This window comes from Amblyomma maculatum, chromosome 4, assembly GCF_055883805.1.
Source record: "Amblyomma maculatum isolate TAMU_Amacu chromosome 4, ASM5588380v1, whole genome shotgun sequence".
NCBI lineage: Eukaryota > Metazoa > Arthropoda > Arachnida > Ixodida > Ixodidae > Amblyomma > Amblyomma maculatum.
The window spans coordinates 197788886-197811395 of NC_139347.1; the positions used below are offsets into that span (position 1 = coordinate 197788886).

At 45.2% G+C, this 22510-nt stretch overlaps 1 protein-coding gene across 1 annotated transcript; it reads left to right on the forward strand.

Annotated features, from left to right (window-relative positions):
* Positions 1 to 16641: 16641 nt before the first annotated feature.
* Positions 16642 to 20405, forward strand: LOC146193964 (uncharacterized). Its single transcript, XM_084600660.1, has 4 exons — positions 16642 to 16737; positions 16810 to 16869; positions 16942 to 17261; positions 20346 to 20405. Exons 1-4 carry the CDS (start codon positions 16710 to 16712, stop codon positions 20403 to 20405), a joined length of 468 nt encoding a protein of 155 aa, XP_084456786.1. The 5' UTR covers positions 16642 to 16709.
* The last annotated feature ends 2105 nt before the right edge of the window (positions 20406 to 22510 follow it).

A 22510-nucleotide genomic window follows, 5' to 3' on the forward strand; every position in this document is an offset into this window, starting at 1 on the left:
CTATACAAAAAAGAAAGTTTGTAGCGCGGATTTAATTTTTTCTTCTTCAGTTATACATGTTAGGTATGCAGACAGGTTATTCCAATCAGTACAGGTGCGGGGAAGAAACCAGTTAGAATAGGCAACTGTGTTTGAGTGTGGAATGTTAACCTTTTGACTGTAGTTACGACGAAATGAAATGTAGAATGGTGGTTGAACCCGTAAGGAGTGCAATGTTGAGTTATGGTAGTATATTGTATGAAACAGTGAGAGACGGGATAGTTTTCGTCGAGTCGATAACAGCGGGAGATGTAAGTATGCTTTCATATTAGCAACGCCGGCTGTTCTTTGATAGTTATTTAAGATGAACCGGGCTGAGCGATTTTGACTGCCTCAACAGAGTGTATGAATGTTGCATGACCGGGGTCCCAAACAGATGAGGCGTATTCGAGTTGTGGACGAGTATATGTTGTATACATTATTAATTTTAATGATGACGGTGCAAGGGAGAAATTACGGCGAATGTATCCAAGAGTACGATTGGCTTTAGCGATGATGGAGCTGACATGCGATTTCCAGGTTAGATGACTAGTAACAATTACACCAAGGTAATGGTATGACTTTACAGATTGTAATGGGACGTTATTAAGCATATACATAGGACTTGTTACATTAGTTCGAGATACCCTCATTGATTTGCATTTGTTAATGTTTAATTGCATGCACCATTTACTGCCGCTAATATTATTAAGGTCATTCTGGATTACTAGGACATCGGAATTATCAGCAAGTTTACGGTACAAGATATAGTCATCAGCAAAAAAATCAAATTTTCGAAGAAACACAGGAAGGCAAGTCATTTATGTAAATCAAAAATAAGAGCGGTCCCAGAACCGACCCTTGCGGAACGCCGGACCGGACTGGGACAGAAGGTGAGTTGATTTCATTAGCATTTACAAATTGTACATGGAACGTGAGGAAAGCACGGATCCAGTTAATTACAGCAGGGTCGATGTTTAGAAAGCTTAGGTTATGAAGTAGTAGTGCGTGGCTTACCTTGTCAAAAGCTTTAGAGAAATCAAGAAATATACAGTCAGTTGAAAAGCCAGAATCTAAATAGGCATGCAAATCATTAGTGAAGGAGACAAGCTGAGTTTCACAAGAGAATAGTTTGCGGAATCTATACTGTGCACATGAGAAAAGTTGTTATCTCCGAGAAAGTTAACAAGATGCGTGTATATAATGTGCTCCATAATTTTACAAGGTACGGATGTTAGGGAAATCGGCCTGTAATTTAGGGGATCGTGTGCTGGACCTGACTTGTGGATGGGGATTATTTTAGCACATTTCCAGTCATGAGGTAAAATGCCAAGAGTATATGATTGCGAAAAAATACACTCTAGTATTATTGAACAGTATTCTACCGTGTTTTGCAAAACTTTAATATTTATCTCGTCAGTTCCGCAAGATAATTTGGGTTTTAATTTATTTATTAAAGCTTTGATACCTATTGATTAAAATATTATGGGGTCCATGAGCTGATAATTGGTAGCATTCACAACTGTAATCTGAGTGGTGGGTACAGGGGATGAAAATGACTGAATGAATGTGTCGTTAAGTACGTTTGAACAGAGGTGAGACGGCACTGAGTCCCCTGAATTAGTGAGTAATGATAAGGTGTTGTTATTAGTGTTCCCTCGTATGACATCTCGAGACGCTTCTCGATGCGACGAGCTCCACATGTGAGGATGAGCCTGCAATAGACACTAAATGTGCCTACCTAGAGGAAAAACATGATGCGACGCATCTGGATAGCTCTAGAGATTGTCAGGATGAAAATTAGGCGCAATGCAATGACAGGCTTTGGCGCCATCGTCGCGTGACGCATTGCCAAGGAGTGTCTCCCCACGTGGTTATCGCTTTATCACTCATCCGCTCGTCGTGAAGTTCGCTGGTGGGATAGAATTTCGGTGGTGACGAGTGGTCTTGCCCCAACGTGCAAGAATGTGTGTGTGCGTGCGCACGCACTTGCGAGCAGCAGCGATCGAATGACCAGCAAAGTGCGCCGAATATACTGCAAGATAGGATCCTAGGGAAATATGACACGTGCAGAACTGCAAGAGCATAGTTCTTGCCGCGTGAGAGCCATACCGAGAAGTGCCCTAGCACGACAACTAGACATTTGTACTTTATGTTCCAAGAACTGGGATTTGCGGAAGACGCTTTAACTTTACGCGTTTTGAAAACTATAAGGTGGTTGTGTAAACTTTATTGGCCATTAAAATTGCTCCATCCGGAGAAAGCGGCGCAAATGAAAAGACCGACAAGCTTTCCGAAGGAAGCGCGGCCAATCAAGCGCTCTTCCTTGCGGCGCCGCTCCACCTCATCCCTGCCCACAGTGGAAGATATATATCTTACACCGTGTTTCCGCCGAGACGGGTGCCAGGCCGCCTGGCGACCGACTGCAGTGGGAGTCATGGAGACCTTCCGCAATAGGGGAGAAGGTACAGCCGCCAGTGTCTGCATCTCATTCAGTGTCAGGGAGATCACGCGTGCGAACCACGGCTTCAAGAAAATTCGAACACACTCTAGTAGACAAGGATGAGGAGCATACAGTCGGACGGGGTGCGGTGTTTGCGCTGTCGGGCTAAGGCGAGGAAAGACCGGATTCGACAGCGTTGAGGTTCGAACTGACACGTTTTATTAATGGAAAGCATTACTAGGCTATGTAGGCAAGGTCGTGTGTGCAAAACGTGTGTACAGTCTTATGTCGTTCTCGTAAGAGTTAAGATCAAGCGAGTGGTTGTAATCGAAAGAGGGTGGTGTGAGGATGATAAACAAAGCCTATGTCAATACGATGATTAATTCAATACAGCCATAAATAAAAACAAAAATCAATCAGACGTCGAAATAGCCATACGTATAACGTCGACGTCCACGGTATGTTACGTCACGCCAACCGGAAATGATTGCGTTTCTTACTTCATGAGCCAAATAAATGCGTCATAATGATCTTAAGTGTGTAATGAGGGTCAGTTACTGAAAGAAAAATATAATTAGGGTTTAAAAGAGCGCAGACATTCCGAGAGCAGGGTAGAATCTGCACTGGGGAAATAAACATGCCTGATCGTCCGCAAGATGTGTCAGCGAGGTTCCGCGAGTGGCAGATACTGAATCTTTCCTTTCCTGTAATCCCCGGTGAAATTTGATGCGTTCAACGGAACGCTGCAGTGGTTGGGCACGCGATGTACCGTGCGCAGCAGCAACGCTTAAGCTTTCGGATTTTTGCACTGCAAATTCTGCGGTGTTCTAGGATTGTTTTTCTTCTTTTTTTTTTTTTTTTGACCGCTGCCGCTGCCGCACCTCATGCCTTCTCCCTTGTCCGGCGCCGTGCCGGGGCTCGCGACCGAGCGAGGCGCGGCACACGCTCTCTCTCAGCGCCCTGTCTCCATTCTGGCAAGTTCAGGCATGGTTATTAACGCGCAAGCATAGCATGTCTGTGTAGGCGGATTTCACATAGGCGCGACCTTGTCGGAGCTTTAAAATAGGAAATAGTTGGTACATCGGAAAAAGAATGATAACGTCGAGTATATGTGCAATGTCAAAAAAGAAAAATTGACCATGGCTTTGCTCAGCTAGGCCAGGATATACGTATCGAAAGCACGTGTGCCTGGCGCTGGGCTCCCTGCTCCTCTCCAATGCAATCTAATCCCATCCAATTCATTGTAATCCAATCCAATCCAGTATAATCTAATCTAATCCGCAGCAATCCAGTGTAATCAAATCCAGTGCAGTTAAGTACAGTTCACTCCTTGTCAGAGAAAGAACGCTATAGTAGACGACGGACCAGGAAGAGGAGGACACACACACACACACATGAGCGCATGTGTGTGTGTCCTCCTCTTCCTGGTCCGTCGTCTACTATAGCGTTCTTTCTCTGACAATGAATAACCAACTCGCCCAGCAACATACACTGTTCACTCCTGTCAAATACAATCCAACCTATCCTGTCCAATTGAATCCAAACCTGTCCAATCGAGTCCATTCAGATCCAGTCCTATCTAATTTAGCCCAATCCAGTCCTGCCCAGTGCTGAGTACACGCTCCCCTGAAATTCTCCGCTTACTAGCCTATCATCATCATCACGCTAGAGATGAAGAAGTAAGATGCGCTGCTCACGATCCTGGCCGTTAGTCTGGTTGTCCAGCTATGTTGTTTCATTTAAGACGAGACACCTTCAATGTCTTCTGGTTGCTTCTTGATTGCCAGAGGTGAGTACGCGGCCTCCGCCAGCTGCAGTGGTTGCTAGGCTACAGCTGTTTGCCTTCCGACGCCTTGTTCTTGGTCAATGTCGCTGTCGCCACAAAAAATAGTAGAGAGCAAAGAGCCGCGTTTATGTGTGCCACAGCCGTCCTGTGTTTTCTGCATCGTCATCCTGCATGGTCTGCTGCAATACTGCTATCAAGGCCGAAATATGTTCAAGTGACAAAATGGTTGACGTGAGTTAATTAGGCAATTAGAGCTATTTAGGTGTGTAATTGGAAGCTAAGATGGCAGCTAGCCAACTTCCGGTTTCGGTTCTCAGCTTCCGGTCACGTGTCGCAATGGATTCCACGTGTCTCAGTGGAACTCCACCTTTGAACGCATCAAAGCCCACTGCCGTTCTATAATTGGTTTCAGGAAAGGAAAGGCGCTGTATCTGTCACTCGCGGAATCCCGCCGACACATCTCGCTGACAACAGCCACGCCCAGCCTTACGCATTTCTCCAGTTTACCCCCATCCATGGCCATGAGCCTTCCTATTCAGTAAAGGACAATTCCATTAAGATCCAATGCAGATTCTGAAGTGATCTGGGAAACATACTGAAGCGCGCGTGCCGCCGCGATAGTTGGTTCTTGGTTATGCTCCGACAGTGATTCAGACAGGCCTGAGGCCTTGAAAAGGGTGTGTTTAGGGTGGCCACTCGTGAAGCAGCGCTTAGTTTTGTGGCAATATTTGTTGTAGAAATGTCGCCCCCATCTTTTAAAATACTCTTCTGCATTTTTTTTTTTACTTCTGTACAAAGCTTTGTCTTTTGCTTCGAGTGCTTCATTAGTTGTCTCCCCCCCAAAACTGGTACCCCAAAAACAGGTACAGAAACAGATGTCCTCTCCCCCGCCTACAAAGGTCGTAGTCGCTCGCCCTGAGCCGAGGGATAATGAAGAGGAGAAAATGATTACTGAAACAATCAGGCCACCACCACAAAAACGTAAAGGAGCCGAGACGGACCCGCTGGTGGCATTAGAAAGGAGACTGGACGCTAAATACGAAGCAAGATTTGAAAGAATCGAGACCCTCCTCCCCCAATTAATGGGTGAGGTAAATCAAATGCAGACGTAATTTACCGCGATGCAGAACGCCTTCACCGAGAGGCTAACTACATTAGAAAAGGCGGTGACCAAAATGCAACAAAATGGACAGGCGCAGTAAAAATGAAGACTCTCTGGTGTGGCAGTGGAACTGCAGCGGCTTCCAACGAAAGCGAGCGCTCTTGCAACAGCACTTAGAGCAGAGCGACGAAAAACCTTTAGCTATAGCCCTTCAGGAAACAGGAAAAGGTCTACCAAAATTATCGGGATATCAGGCGTTCCACGGTGACCGGGGAGAAAACTCCCGTGTCTCCACGCTAGTTAAAAGACGCATAGTGGTAGTCGAGCATGAGGTCAACTCGCGTGACATCGAAGCTGTATTAATATAAATTATCACTGGTCGCAAGGATGAGCCTAGTCTCTTCATCTTAAACGTGTACAGCACCCCCCAGCAGAGAAAGGTACGTTTCCGCGCCCTCTTCCGCAAAGCGATCAAGACAGCAGGAAACAATCCTTTTATAATTCTACGCGACTTCCATGCCGCCCACCAAGAATGGGGCTACAATAGACACGACTCCAAGGGTAGGCAACTGTGGGAGGACATACATGACCTCGGCCTCACCCTCCTGACGGACCCTAGCTGTCCGTCCAGGATGGGAAACAGCGTCTGTGTAGACACCACACAGGACCTTACCCTAGGAAAAAACACGGGAGACGCAGTCTGGAAAAACACAGCTGAAAATTTAGGCAGCGACCAATTTGTTCTGGCTCTCACCCTCAGCAAAGGCGTCAAAACGCGTCGCTTCAAAAAGCCCAAAATCACCGATTGGGACAGGTTTAGGCAAATCACAGAAAACAGCGAATCGGGAGATGAAATCCAAAACATAGAGCAATGGGCAGAGACGCTTAATAAACAAGTAGAGAAAGCAACCACGACCCTACGGGAGGACGATGCGCCGGTGACGGTTGACAGCAAACTCCTTCATATGTGGGAAGCGAAATGCGGCCTGGAGAGGCGTCTCCCGTCGCAAAGATGGAACACGAACCTTAGGCGAAGGATAGCAAGATATAACAAAGAGATTGAAGATTACGCAGTAAAACTTTGCGAACAAAACTGGTGTAGTAGGTGTGACGAGATGGAAAGGAACATGAGCCTTGCTAATACGTGGAGCCTAGTCAGACACCTACTTGATCCTGACAATTCGAAAACTCAGTCGGGCATAAGACTGACGAAAGCCAGACACGCGCTCGAGGACACGGACGGGGAACTCACGGCGAAACTAATTAACATGTACGTAGGCGACACACAAACCTTACCCCTGCCGGACTACGAAGAACCTTCAAATGAGGCCCTAGACGCGCCGCTCACGGAGGAGGAGGTTCGCGCCGAAATATTAGGCCTAAAAACAAAATCGGCTCCCGGCCCAGACGGAATCACAAACAAGGTTCTCCGAAATTTGGACGATAATTACCATCCGCACGCTCACCATATACATGAGAATCGTATGCAACAGAGGCCGCCTCCCACACCAGTGGAAGACGGCAAACGTAATTTTGATACTGAAGTCAGGCAAACCCCCTAGAGTAGAGAACGTACGACCAATCTCTCTAACATCCTGTATAGAAAAATTGATGGAGCGTGTAGTCCAAACGCGACTAACGCGTTTCATGGAGCTTAACGACCTGTGGCCGCACGAAATGGTTGGGTTCCGGCCCGGCCTGGGCACACAGGACGTAATGCTCCGCTTGAGACACATCATAGAAAGCGAAACTAGGGACGCGAGGGTACTACTAGGTCTAGACCTGACAAAGGCGTTCGATAACGTAGAACACGTGGCAATTCTTTCTGGCCTCCAAGAATTTGGGGTCGGAACGAAAACGTACGACTACGTAAAAGACTTCCTGTCGGGTAGAACGATAAAGTTTCAGGACATTGAATCCTCCACCGTCAAACTAGGAAGCAGGGGTACGCCACAGGGTTCGGTGCTGTCCCCGTTCCTTTTTAATGTTGCCATGCGAAACCTCCCGGCAGAACTGAGGAAAGTGGAAAACTTGAAATTCAGCATTTACGCGGACGACGTCAACCTGTGGGCCCCCCAGGGGAGTGACGCGAGCATCGAGAAGCGCTTGCAAGCGGCGGCGGACACCGTGGTGTCCTACGCGGTCGAAAGGGGCCTCTCGTGCTCGCCACAAAAATCGGAACTGTTTGTCTACAACCCGAAGGCGCTCAGGTGCAAACGCCAGATAAACATCAGCGTAACAGTAGAAGGCCAAAAAGTGCTAAAAGTCGAACAAATTAGGATCCTGGGGCTGTTTCTACAAGCCGATGGGTACAACGATACAACGGTAAAGAAACTGAACGCGTACGCCACGCAAGTCACGGGTCTGTTCAGGAGAATCACACTCAAGGGCCGGGTTCTTAAGGAACGAAGCCTCCTGAAACTAATGCAGGCTTACATCACTAGCCGCATATGTTACGCCACACCATTCCTAAACATCAGATCAGACGAACAGCAGAGAATAGACGCACTCATCAGACGATGCGCGAAGAGGGCTCTGGGACTACCCATCTCGACCTCGACTCAACGCCTCTTCAAAATGGGGGTGCACAACAATCGGCCTTTTGCCGGACTCGACTGCGCATGCGCCTAATCCCTAGCGGCGTAGTCGCGAAGCGGACTGGCGGGTTTGTGGCCGCCGCGATCGGCTCCGGCGGTGGGGTAAACAATCCGGCGGCTGCCCGCGGCGCCTGCAATTCTGCGGTTGTTTCGGCGGTCGTTGTTGGATAATGCGACGCTCCTGACGATTCCGACTACTTGTGTAGCGTTTGATTGCGAGGGAAGCGGCCTCGCCTCTTTTCCCTTTCCAAGCGCTTCACGAGACCGTCTTCACCCCGAAGCTTGAATAAAAGCTGTTCGTCGGCAGGGCGATCAAGGGCGCCCTTGGGAGCCGTCGAGCGCATCAAGACAGTGCGGGAACCACTTTGTAACAGGTACGAACTAGGTACTGAGGTTAAATATTTGTGCAAGCTTTAATGAAACCTTTTTATGAGCAGGAAAGCCCTCCATATCACCGCGGCACCCTGATTTCATCCCGACGATATTCAACTTTTCGAGCAACGACGCGAAGCGGGCGAATGCAATGAGCCGTTTTCAACGTGCGACAAACCGGACAGCGAAACAAAAGCAACCAGAGGAGTCAGCGACCAGCTACCACCTGCCAGAACAATGCTTGTGAGGACAAACGTGCACACGTCTAAAAGCTATGGAATGTAGTAAACATTTCACTTGAAACAACAACATGGAAGAAACTTTTCTGTCATCTACCTGCCATTATTTGAAGGTTGTTTCAAGGTGTCGAATATTGTATACTTTTTTTTTTGTTTTAACGAACTTCAGTTGCTGCAAGACCGTTCTCAAAGTGAGACCCTAGACATTTTGATGGCTGTCCCCTAGCACCACCTAGTTCGTTGCCTTTGAGAGTGTTCATTAAAATTTCATGCAGCAATGGACTATCCACATTAAGTTTCATTACCATTTGCTAGTAATGCATTGAAACTTGATGGGTTACAGATGTTGCTGCATTTTTTGATGGACATTTAGTGCCACATGCTGACTCAGAAGAGCGAGAAAGCTGTTTCAGAACTGTTAGATATGTGGTTGCAGCATAGTTGCTAAACGTTCTTTTCTCACATATTGTCAGCACCTCCACCAGATGTCACGTAGGTGGTGACCAGGGTCGATGACACAAATGAAGAGTCGGTGATTGCACTGAAGAAACTCTTTATTGAGCTGACTTGCGCCCGCAAAATAGCTAAGAAACTCGGCGGCGGCGATAGCAACAAACGTGCTCGTCGATCGTCGAACAAAGAATCCCCGTCACACTCGTAAACGCTCAATTTAAAGGCTGCTCAGAGCAATCTAGATAACGTCGCAAACTGCTGCTAGCACAACGTGGAAAATTGTAGAAACATACGCAAGTGTTCGGAATCTTCGAGACAGATCTCGGCGCATTTTTTGCAATAAAGAAAGTGATAATGCGTCGTATCGCGACAACGAGCATGAAGATACAAGGGATACTGAATTGATACGCGTGCCATAATCACAGCGATAAGGCCGCATGCCGGCGGCTTTTAAAAAACAACAAATACAGTTTTGAAGGTTTCGCGGCAATATGTTGTCGCTGCTTCAGCAATCAAGAACCAGTCATAGCAGTGCATCTCGGGGTTATCAAGTCATTGTTTAAGACATTAGCATAATGTACAGAAGCATGGCATGGTTCAGTCACTTCAACTTGGCATTTTTATTTATTTGTGGATGCTGCAGTAACGTAGAAACTTTGCAAAAGTGTACATATGAAGTGGGATAGAAGTACACAACTATTACAGACTGCATGGGCCGTAATTATTGGCCTGGGCGGAGCCCAAAGAAATTCCTAACTACTTGCCCAGCCCTCAATGTGGGTGGACCCAGCTGAAGCACGAAAAAAAAAATATGAGCTAAGCACACTTCTCTAATGCAGATGTTCTGGTTACTTCAAATTTCAGTGAAAAAAAAAGGCCGGAATAGTAGCATGAAACTAACTCCTGGTTCTGGTTGCATTGGTCTTTGTTTTTTTTCTTGCCTTACATCCCATTTATACGAATGTTTCGAAACATTACGTTTCGTATGTAGCCTTCATCTTTGAAGCGGTGGCCCTTGCTCAACTGGCGATCGCATCGCATACCGGACGACTGCAGGTACAGCTGAATTTGTTCGTCAGTGGGCTTCGCTGCCTTCCTCGGGCATGACACCAAGCCATTACTTAGCCCTAGATACCCGCCAGGTATCAAGTGCTGCCCAGCCCACACCACCGTCGACAGAACCAAAATTATGTGCGCCAAGAAATGTTCTCCGCAGCGGGGCTCAGCGTGCGAAGGAGCGTGTCCGTGCGGCGCCGTATCCCGCCAGTTTGGTTGCGGCGTTGTGCACGAGGTGGCAGCACAGGAAAACGCAAAAGGCTGATTGGACGGAACTAGCGCAGGCTGTGCGCATGGCCCAACTAGAAAGATTGAGCAGAACCACCGCAGGCAGAATCATCCTCGGCTGGGTGGGACTGCAGTCAGATAGAGGAACAAGCCTCAAGGTAGCCATTCCACGAAAGTGTCGCGAATATATAATAGTGGCCCCCTTACCTAAAACATGTGCCCTACGTACAACAAGAAGAGGAGACAAAAGAGGGCCGAGACTTTCGCAAAGAAAGCGGGGAAAATGAAGCCGGGGAAGGTCGCCTACGTGGACGCGGCTAGCGGGAAGTCGGGGGTGGCGGTGGCTGCGGTCGTCAACGGCCGCGGCGTACCCGCCGGCGCCGCGTCCGTTAGAAGGCGAAATGTAGACAGCTGAAGAAGTTGCAGTAGCGCTTGCTTGCGTTGGAACGGAAGCCAGCATAGCTATTAGTGACAGCAAAACAGCTGTCTGGAACTTTAGAAATGGGAGGGTCTCGAAGGAGGCAGCCAAAATTTTAGAGAAAGGATAACTTGAAAGAAGGATTCGAATTATTTGGACCCCTTCTCAGGAGTCCGTCTCCGGCAACGAGGCGGCGCACGAGCTAGCCCGAGCTCTCTACTTCCGGGCAGCCGTAGAGCCGCCTGATTGCGATTGGATGGACAAGAGGAGAGGTTGCACACGTATAAGGAAATTTTAGAACAATACAGACTTAGCAGAAGGTCCCTACCACCCCCGGACCGAAAGCTAAATAACAAGGAGGCCGTCGCTTGGCGGCGCCTGCAAGCTGGGAATTTCCCAAGTCCTGTCTGGCTTTTCCACGCGCAAATGGAGGAAAAGGATAGATGCGAAGGATAGAGTAGGATAAATTCGAAACCTGCGGAGAAAGGGGTACTCTGGATCACATAATCTGGTAATGCCTTGATTACTCTGGCGCCAAGGAAAACAACTGCTACTGTGGAGCGAGTCCCCCACCAACCAGCAGCAAGCTATCCGCCTGGCGGCTGAAGCCGCGAAGAAACACTGTCGCTTAGCCTGTCTTTAGTCGCGGAGGCCCCGGCCTCCGCGTGCCGGGGGCGGGGAGTAGGGGCCTCCTACATCGGTGGAAAAATAAAGTTCATAACAACAACAACAACAAAAAAGTAGCTACCTGAATAAAGCGTTCGTTCTTGTTGCGTCCTACTCGCGTGATGCTCTATAACACTCTGGAGGTACGAATGGAAAGCACCTTAACGTGACGAATCGTGAAGTACGGTGTCATCCACTAATGCGGTGCCCTGAATCCTTTATAATGTTATGCTTTAGGGCAAAAACAAAAAAATGAATCAGTCTTTATGGCAGTGTTGCAGCAGATGTGATGTTACCGTGTAGGATAACTATGCGGCAAACAAAGGACGGCTATGGCACTTACACGCGGCTGTTCGCCCTCTGCTATTTTTTTTTTCATTGCACATGTCTTATATACGCGCCTGAATTCGGTCATTTGTTTATAGTTTGTTGTCTTAGTGTACTGTTACACTGCCTGATTATTCCTTTTGTTGTTGTTTTTTGCCTATCTCATTAATGGCTGGCAATGTACATTAACGTGTTGTACTGCATTCGGAAACGAGGCTTTATTCGGCGTTCCTTAAATCCCTTTTCCTCGACGACTATAGAGGTATTATGTGAAGTCAGTGTTGAGGCGAAAGCCCAACTTCCCCAATGAGCGACGTGGGCACGAAGTAGCACCAGAAATACTACGTTATTTGGTATAAAAAGTGTCACGCAACTGTTTTTAAGTTGATTGGTTCTTGCTTCTCACATTTTGCGTTTTCGCATCGGTTTGTCTGGGTCCATCAGGTGACCGTCAAGGGCTTGAGTTAGTAGGTAGTTACTTGTCATAAGAGTTAGTTGAGTTAGTCAGAAGCAGTGTTCACCATGGTGGGTTGCCACCCTAGCCACATAAGATGGCGGCCACCCTAAGCCCCACAGTAGGTCACGTGATGCCACCATTTCCTTCTTACCACACGACAAGTTTTCTCTCGCAGATGCGCCTTTCCAATGACTGGGCGCCATTCGTAGCGTTCTTGATTTTCTTCACAATTTCGTACTCCTTTCTTCGGAAAACGAGATAAAGAATAGTGCAGATTCCAAAAAGGACTGAAAGTTTTTAAAATAAAATGACTAACGGGGGACTAACGTATCAGAGTTCAAGTCGATTTAGTTCTTGACCGATACCAGTTTCTTGGTCAGATTCTGCGGCACTCGAAGTGAACCGCTAAAAGACGCACGGTTCTCAGACATTCCCCGTTGTCTTAATAAGAGTTTGCTTGCAAATTGTAGTCAATGTACATTTTTATGTGCAGCTAACATGCTCTCTTATACTTACATGTCTTCCAGTTCTTCGCCAACACCTTTATGATGTCTCCTATGTATTTTGCATAAAAATAATGAGTTAATTTGATATTGGTTAAAGCTGAGCTCCTTTTATTCGTTAGAAAGCAAGACGAATGTAAAATTCAAGATTTTTGTGGCGATGGCCTTCGATAGGAACATATTTGCTTATCAGTACAAATGTTGCGTGCGTGCGTGCCTGCCTGACGCGCTGAACGAGAACCGGAAACGTAATGTGGTGGCGAGCTCCGCCTGAGCCCTAGGGAAGTCACTGCATTTTTGCAACTAAAGTAAATTGGTGTAAATTCAACCATTCTTTTGCAGAAACAGAAATATACGATTGATGTCTTCTGCACTTAAAATTCATACTGTAGTCCCTAATATATTTGCCACCCATCTCCTTTCCCACGTGTATTATATGTATCTCACTGCAATTGCAATACAAGCACCAACAAATAACTTATTTTCGACCACTGCGAAGGTCGTTGCCTTCTGGTGCTGGATTGAATTTCGTCACCTCTTAAGAAGGAACCGAATTGTTCCGTAAACGTTGGGATGAAAATTTGTTTTTGGTTATTTCCAGTTTTACCTCACAAGTTTATTTCTAAACACAATCACGGTGATTTTCGCCTAAGAGTTTTGCGACTTTTCATGAGCAACAATTGTGTGGGCTTATACGCGACCATAAGAAATCGATGGAATACTAACTTGCTGTGGTAATGAAAGGAAGGTAAGTATGTACCATCTGTCGAACGCCACGGCGAGATGCCTCATAAGTTTTCGTTTGTGCAGATTCTGTGTTTTTTTTTTTTTTGCATCGTTGAGCTAATTAATGAGTTGTCAAATTTTATCTTTGCGCAGGCACCTTTCTTGTTTTTTAACCCTACGTGCTTCCATAGATACAACTTCATTAGTGATGGTCATGCCTGAAAGCTAATGCAAACTAAGCTTTTTATCATGTACTGTACGCAAACAGTAGCTCTGCTTTGACCAGCTAGCACGGCATTTCGCATTATCTTGTTCTCCAAAGAAAATCGTTGCGCCAATTAATTAGAGCGAGATTTCATGCCGGCGCTTTGAAACTCCTTCCGCTGCCTGTTACTAAAGTGCAGAAATCTGATAAGAAATATTACTGGCGCAGAGCTTGATATCTATGCCGTCTGTCTTGGCAATGTTTAAAAACATAGCATTCGTTCCGGGAATAAATCGAAGGATTGATATTCAGCAGTTCCTTGAAGACGGATTTGGAAAGCGCCGTTCAATATTTTTAAATGTTCCTGGCGTACACGAAAACACTTTTCGCGCTTTGGTTATTCGATTACGATTCCGACATGAGTACAGATCTCGTACCGTCGTTCTGGAACGGGAATAAATGATAAGAAAAAAACATTTTACGAGTTCATAATGGCCCCAGGGGTATAATTTGTTATCTTTTGTTGAGTTTCTGAATAACGGGGACTACCGGAAAATGACGTGTAAGCGGTCCAATTGCAGCTTTGTATTCGCCGATGTATCTACCGCAGCCTAGCGAATAGCCAGCCAGCCGAGCTGACCAACAGACCAGCGGTGGTACGCATTACCACGTGTAAAATATTGAAATCGTTGTATAGGACGCCGATAAATGTGTACTTCTCTTGCAGTATAGGTAGGCTTAAAAGAAGTTTCGATTTAAGCAATGTTCACTGGTGGCCCATGCATCCAATTTTATGCTAGAAGCAACGTGCCCTGTCTAATTATTGGTTACTAAAGAATACTTTCAAGCGCCAATACCTGAATGTCCAATTTATTTCAGAACACATGACCCCCCCCCCCGCTTCTAAAGATTCCAAGGGGAAAGTAAACTGCATTGAATCTTTAGCTACCACCACCCATAGGAGTGGTTTATTTTTCATAAAGCCCGAAAAGGCACTTAGTTGTTGATGTCGGCCCGTTTGTATAAATCAGAGGCACTTTGGCGCCATTATTTTAAACTTCAGGCTGCCAAAACGTATTAAATATATATTTTTTCAAATCAAGTCAGGCTTCCTGAAGAAGGGAGTAATGATTTTCAGTCATAAGTAAATGACATGTACATTCAAAAGTTTAAGTTGGAGCATGCCCACAATTTTCCAACTCGTGCTGATTTCAATATGCGTTCAGCACTCTGCTTGAGTCGAGAACAAAAGATGCATTGGGATAAAATGTAGTATTTCGGAAGAAAATATATTTACGATGTCTCAAAAAGTGACGAAGAATAACCTTGATAGGCTCCACGTTTTTGAAGTAGCTGCTAATCCACAGCGCATTTTTTTTTATTTATTCGGTCGCGCTTATTCATCGCGTCCATGTATTAGTGATAAATTCTGAAATATATTGCACTCACGCCATATCAGCAGAAAACAGCTCACTCGATCAATATGAAGCGCGGCTTAAGGAGTATAATTTAGTGACAATAAATGAAAATACGTAAAAGCATGTGCAGTATTATCGGTGTGTTTCTAAACCACAAGTGTGCGTGCTCGGGGCGGTAATCGTTAGTGAGAATAACGAGCCCGTTTCATCATAACACAATAATAAGATAGTGTTCCATTAGCTTTATAAGCGATTCCACGATGAAAAGTCCTCATAGATTTAGGCTGTGTACGAGCTTTCAGTTAGTGGAGTCTTATTTTTGTACTTAATATTTGTTTATTGGCGACTTAATCTTAGTTTTCACGCACTAAAATGCAAACGACAGACATCAGTGTAGTGTACTAGGACATACCCCAATCTCAACTTTTGTAGGTGCACTGACGCAGAATTAAATAAACACTCGAGAGGAACCACGAAATCTACAAATGTAGCGTGCTACAAGACCGGCTGCTTTGAAATGATTGCTGGTAGCAAAGGCCGTGAATTTTTGGCAGCGGTGGCTTCAAAAAAATTGAAGTAGTTCGCCTGAATAATTCTCGACTGACATGTTTAAACAGAGAGGTAAGTTCGGAATGAATAAACCCCTTCGTAAATAAATAAAAGGTTACCAGCCCGATCTTCAGCGGCAGCTCTTATACAGTTTTTTTACTGTATTAAGAAAGTAGCGAAATCCAACATTCGATATATATATAGGTACTGACTACAGTGACGGGGCCCGTCACTTTAACAACGTCGCTGCAGTGACGGAGCCCGTCACTTTAACAACGTCGCTGCAGTGACGGGGCCCGGCACTATAACATTATCAGTATAGTGACGGGGCAACAACAAACCCTCTTCACTACACGTGTCACCTGAGTCAGTGACGGGGCAATCAGCAGTTCTCTTCACTACACGTGTTTCGTCACTCAGTCGTTGTACCGAAGCATTGCGGTACTCCTTTTTTTTTTTTTTTTTGTGGCGCTTGCCGTGATCGTATGGAAAACCTCGCTGTTTTGCCGAATGGCCCGTTCGACGTGGGAGCGACGTTTTCGTCATACGAAGGCCTGCAAGCTGCCATCCGCAAATATGAAGACGACAATTACGTGCAGTTTTGGGTGAATTTGGGTAAACATATATTCTACACACGAAGATTGGAAGGCCTACCAGCATTTTCAGTGTCTGGTATTGCTGAACGCTGGACAAAAGCGTACTATGCCAAGACCTCCAGAGTTGCAGCTTCGTCTGAAGATTCACCTGGGACTACAGCTGTCTTTGGCTTCAAAAGCAGTACAAGACCGCAAATTTTGGACCGAGGTTCAAAAATACAGGAAAAGCAGTGAAGCATTGCAGCAATTGGCATCACGCATTGCTGAGCAGCCAATGTCCAGGTTTGAAGCTCTGATGTCAGCTGTAAAGGAGTTCATTACTGCTGTGGAAAATGGGTCAGCAGTTGTTATTGTCGAATGCCCAGAGCAAGAAGATGCATCAAAATCAGTTCCCACTACATGTACCCAACGGCACACACCTGCTGCAGCTCCTTCGTTTGCTGGTAAGCCATTTGCATGCGTCCTCACCGCCTCATTAGGGGTTCCACATAGTTATACATCTGCGCGCTTTCCTCCAGATGGACAACAAAAGCAGCCATCCCAATACGGCATGCCTGTTGCAGATCCTTCACCTGCAGGTAAGTCGTTTGCATGCATACTCTTCTTATTATGGGTTCCACACAGTTATACATGTGCCCATTTCCCTTCAGATGGACACCAACAGCAACCATCCCAATACAACACGTCTGCTGCAGATCTATCACCTGCAGGTAAGCCGTTTGCACGCATCCTCATCTCCTCGTTAGAGGTTCCACACAGTTCGTGTGTCCCTTTTTCTCCAGGTGCGCTTGAAGCTGTTATTCTGCCCACCAGAATAAAACATCGTGGTCGACCAAAAGGGAGAGGTCAGACAGTTGTTGGCCTTCCAAAGAAGAGAAAATGTCTAAGACCGACATCATTTTTAATGAAGGCACCCCTTGAACGTGCCATGATGATGCTGCAGTGGTTTGTTGAAGTCGATGTAGCAGAAAAAGCTATCAATGGGGGACACAGGATTGGTGAAGCGGAAATTGAAGTCGCCCCTGAGAAAGTCCCTTCAGCAGTTCTGGATGACAGAGTTCAAATAGATGGAATCCGCAACTATTTCACTGATGATGGTTGGGCAACGCTTACTGCAACAGTTGCTCATAAGCGTAACCTTGGCTTATGGACATGCAGTGCGTGTCAGCAAAAGGTTGACGACAACGCCATTGGGTGTGACGCATGCTTGCATTGGCTTCACTTTAAATGTGCATCTGTCACATCTGCGCCAAGAAGTAAGGTGTGGTTTTGTCGAAATTGTTATACATGAATTTTTTGTCTCAAAATATGCAATGTTTCCTGTTGATATTTTGTCGTATGCTTAGTGTATAAACTGGGAAATGCCAGCTTTGTTCTCTTCATACATGCATGCACAGATAATTGTATATTGAATTGTATACCCCTCGGCCCTCGTCTCATCTTTAAATAAATTGGTGTAAATAATTTTTTCTCCTTTCGACTCGGCATGACTTGAAGCCTTCATTTGCCAAGCATATGAAGTGTACCGTTGAAACATTCTATCAAGGTAAGATACAGATATGCATTAACATGAATTAAATATAAAAGGTTTTAATCTGCCGGCCGCTACCAAGTGTTAAACATTTATGCAGTTGAAACAAATAAATTTGTGCAGTGATACATATATTGCTTTAATTGCGCAGCACCAAGTTTCTAACTGCCTTAATCTTTCACGAGAGGTGGACGCTGCACCTACCTCTACGCTATCGCCATTATGTTACCTAATACTGGAATATGCAACGGTTCCTATGCATTTCTTACTAATGTCATGCAACGTCACGTGTGTGTATAGGAAAAAGTCCCAGGACGGTTAAGCCTGTGTAATATTAAGCCTGTATAATAACGCCCCGTCACTGCAGCGGCGTTATTATAGTGCCGGGCGCCGTCACTGCAGCGCCTTTGTTAAAGTGACGGGCCCCGTCACTGTAGTCAGCAGTACCATATATATATATATATATATATATATATATATATATATATATATATATATATATATATATATATATATATATATATATATATATATATATATATATATATATATATATATATATATATACGTTCCACGTCCGCCGCTATGGCTGAGGGTGGCGCTGGTGAACACTCTCAAGGTTCGTATACAGACAACATAAATACCCAAGAAAGTAGCAGGGGGGGCGATGTAGCTCAGTTGGAAGAGCACCGGACGCGTTATTCGGAGGTCGTGGGTTCGGTTCCCACCATCGGCACGTTGTTTTTTCTTCTACTTTGTGTTTATTATCTTCCCCTAAACAGGTTACATTACTAATTTCTGTGATTATCCAAGTAAACATTAAAAAAAAAAGACATTAAGTACCATCCCCAACGCTTTCCTTGGCCTCGCCGACTGTTGGCTACTTTCCTTCATATATATATATATATATATATATATATATATATATATATATATATATATATATATATATATATATATATATATATATATATATATATATAGCGCTAGCCGCGAGTTGAAAGTAAAGTTCACGCTTTTCAATACACCTGTCGCATATGTACGTTCACATTGAAGAAGTCCGTGCAGCTTCAGTGCGTTATGAAGGTCGCTTCACATGCTATTTTGACTACGTTCAATTCATTCGTCTGTTTTCTACACTGTTACTATGCTTATGTCCCAAGTACAGTTAATATTTATTCGGGTAAATTGTTTTGCTTTTTCAGTTATATTTTTATTTATCTTAAATGATGATAATTTTTGGCCTATCGGCCTATTACTGCGAAGGGAAATGTTCACTTAGTGACCGTCTACTAGGTCTATAGCTTTCCTGATTGTTTAGAGGCGGCACCTACCTGCAGCACCCAGCAGTTAAAGACGAGGAATATTTGGTGTGCCAGTGCTCTTAAAGCCATACGAAGTGACTCAAAGCAAAGGGAGAATTGTTTTGCGTCACACTGGACGTTCAAAGGACATGCAGATGCCTCACAATCTCGCACATTTGTTGCTAACGTATTTACGCAGTTAAAATGTGGTTTCTTAGCAACCGCTAATGTTCAATTCGTGTCATTTAGTGCGGGGCAGGTCGGGAATTAGTCAAGCAAAGACTGTTGTTACCCCACAGTTTGTCGTACCTTCGAACGTAATAACCCTTTATAGTGATTTATGCCATTGACTTATTTTAGTAAGAATAATAAAATACGGATTGAAAAGAACCATCCGTAAACCACTAGATGCAGTTTAACCAGGAGTGCCGTAACAACAAGCTAAAATTAATCCACAACCGTTAAGGGCAGCTCCTGTTTTCAACTGGCAAGGCAGCGCTAAGAATGATTGGGAGAGAAGTTCATTTTACGCCCTTCGTAATGTTTTGTAAATTCATTTCTTTGATGTCTTTGCTGGCCCTTCAATATGCACGTCCCCTTCATTATTTTAACAAGCGGTGCCGAGGCGTACGGCTTTTCTATTTTTTTTCCTTCTTTTTTTTCGCAAAGGTAGGCAAAGAAGCAGTGAGTGCCTGTTCAAGACACCCCCGCTCCCTTCAACGGGGCGAACCTGTCACAGTAGTGCCAAAGGGGTGAATTGATCAGCCCTGCCAGACGCCTCGACTACGTCAAAAAGTAAATGCACTCGACTCTTTAGGGCTCGCTGAACGCAAAAGGAGCTACAGCAACGCGGACGTCCCTGGCAGCGGGCTCACTTCGAAGAAGGTGTGGTCGTGGCTGTCATTCGGGAAGATGTCTAGGCTGTCGTAATAACAGGCTAATGCGTACGCCGATGTCTGTACTTTTGTTATTTCCCTTCCTTTTTTTCCCTGGTGTTTTAATCTTCTATTTTACGTAAGACCCTAATATTCATAGCATGGAAAGAAAAAAACAAAACGGCGCTGTTCTTTTACACAGCAGGAACATAAAAAGAAAAACCAGTGCTCAGTTTTGAACTGAATCGCCGAAGTGACGTTATGCAATATACGCAGGTTCTAAGGCTAGCCGAGCCATTACAATATGCTCAAAATTATCTTCTAGTTCTTCTCTACAAACTAGTTCGTTAAATCAAGGATAAAGAAGTGAAGCTCGAAAACACTTTTGCTTTTATTGCGTTGTGAAATACATATACAGTCACACTTTTTCGTTCTAGCATGTGCTTTTGTTGCCCCTTCACCTTTCTCAAATGCAGTTGGAGGTGCCGAGGTTCCACAATGGCAAGCACTTTGCTGTTGTATTAGAAACGGACTGACCAATACTTAATAAGGTAAAATTACGAAAATGGTAAAAAATGTAAAATTTCGGTTATATCTGCTTCTACAAGCGCGGCAAATACTGGCTGCTTGTCTCTCTTCTTCTATGTACTGAGATCTCAGACGGGGGGTCGATAAAAAGGAAGTGTGCACAGAGTTCGGCGATGAATCGCTTGCCTGCACAATTACTCTTATTCTTTAGCGGTTCAAAACCATAATGACGAAACTTTTCTGCCCAGTTTACTCAACACCGGCTGATAAGTGGAAGGCGTCAAGCACATCGAAAGCAGTTTCTTCCTCTCTACGTTTGATCTTCCTTTCCACCTCTATAGTATGAGTTAATGCACCAACCAAAGGAGGGGGCTACATCCCCGGCTTTTGTGTTACATCTGCGAGGTGACCAATCTTAAAAGACCTGATCTGTTCACTGTGTGGTTAGGGAATAGTTGCTCATCGACACACAGTCACGCCGAGGCAATAAACTCCCGATAAAGAAACTCTCTAACGAGAGTGCATAGCTTCTGCTACGTCTAGACCCCAAATTTCACCAGTGAGGCAGTCATTCTTCTCTTCTTTCTTCCTTTAGCCAAGTGATTAGCTCTGTCATCACTATCATAGAGCGACAAGAGCAGCATACCTAAATTGGAACTATGCTTAAATTTTGTCTCTGACGATTGTGCTCGTTTCATTCATTTTAATCGGACGAGAGTAAAGACTGCTTCGCAAAAAAATTGAACATTTTACATGTTCTGGTGTCACAGCCAGACCAAACTTCTCCCTCAGACATTGTGGCTTACGTTGCCTTTTGTCTCTACAGTAACGTCCCAATGAAGGCGATAACGGAAGAGCCACGAACGCCTTCCAGGGACACGTCCGAATTGCCTCGACTCGCTATGTGAGTGTCTCTGGCCCATCATCGCATTGAGCAGCATAAACACATCATCATCAACATCAGCCGTTCTATACCCAGTGCAGGGCGAAGGCCTCTCCCACATTTCTCTAATTAACCCGGTTCTGTGCTAGCTGCATCCACTTGACCCCTGCGAACTTCTTTACCTCATCCGCCCGCCTAACTTTCTGCCGCCCCCTGCTAAGTTCTCCTTCCCTTGGAATCCAGTTTGTCACCTCGGATAACACATAAACACAAATACGCTTCAAATCCTTCTCCCCATTACACTCAGATTATTATTTTTCTCACCCTGGCGTCATCCTATTTGCTCGCTCAGCCAGATTAACCACTCGTGTGCACGGAAAAGTATACAGCTCGCGGACACATAAGGTACTGCAGGTTTGCAAATAACAATGTCATGGGCGCGACGACGCATCCGCAAAAAGTGACGTAAAGGACACGATCGTGTTTGTGACACAACAAGCCCGAACACTATTCGGATGTGTTCATAATTGGTGCTAAGACGCAGCTCGATCTTTCATTGGCTGTGGCGGGTACTTGCGGGCGAGACCCAGTTATCCGTTTAGAGCCGCTCCCCATACCGCATCTCTCTACAGTTTGCTTCTGACAATGCGACTAGGTGCGCATACTAGCGTCTAGGAAGAAGTCACCATGAGCAAGCAATTGAGGCGCCAAACTCGATTGCGCACGTCGCCAGCGAGAAGTACCAGAATGTCTTGTTTTCCTATTTTACACTCACGGTCGACTTTAGTCCATTGTCAACGAATGCAAATAGCCGATTACGCATGAAGAGAGTGGGATATATTAGCACAGAGCTCTTCAGAAGCGGAGTCGTTTGGTGTTTTCCGCTTATGATTTGTTAGACGCAATATATCGTATATTGGGACCGTTTCCCTGATCCACTTGTATCAACTCACTCTCAACGCGAGCACAACACTGTGACTGCCATCGCAATTTGTACGGTTTGGTATTAAAGACGCCAGTGTGTTTTAAAAAAATACGCTTTTTGTTTGCATAAAAAACCTTTCGCTGGCTGCATGGCATGTTATGGCATGTTTTTTTGCCCTTCCTAGTATTATGCATAGAGTCGGGGTTGGGTGCAGCTTTCAAAGGTTGTATGAGATATGTAAAACACAGCGAGTGATTTGAAGTAAGGAACCATGATAACGTTTTCGCTCATTCTTGATCGTATCA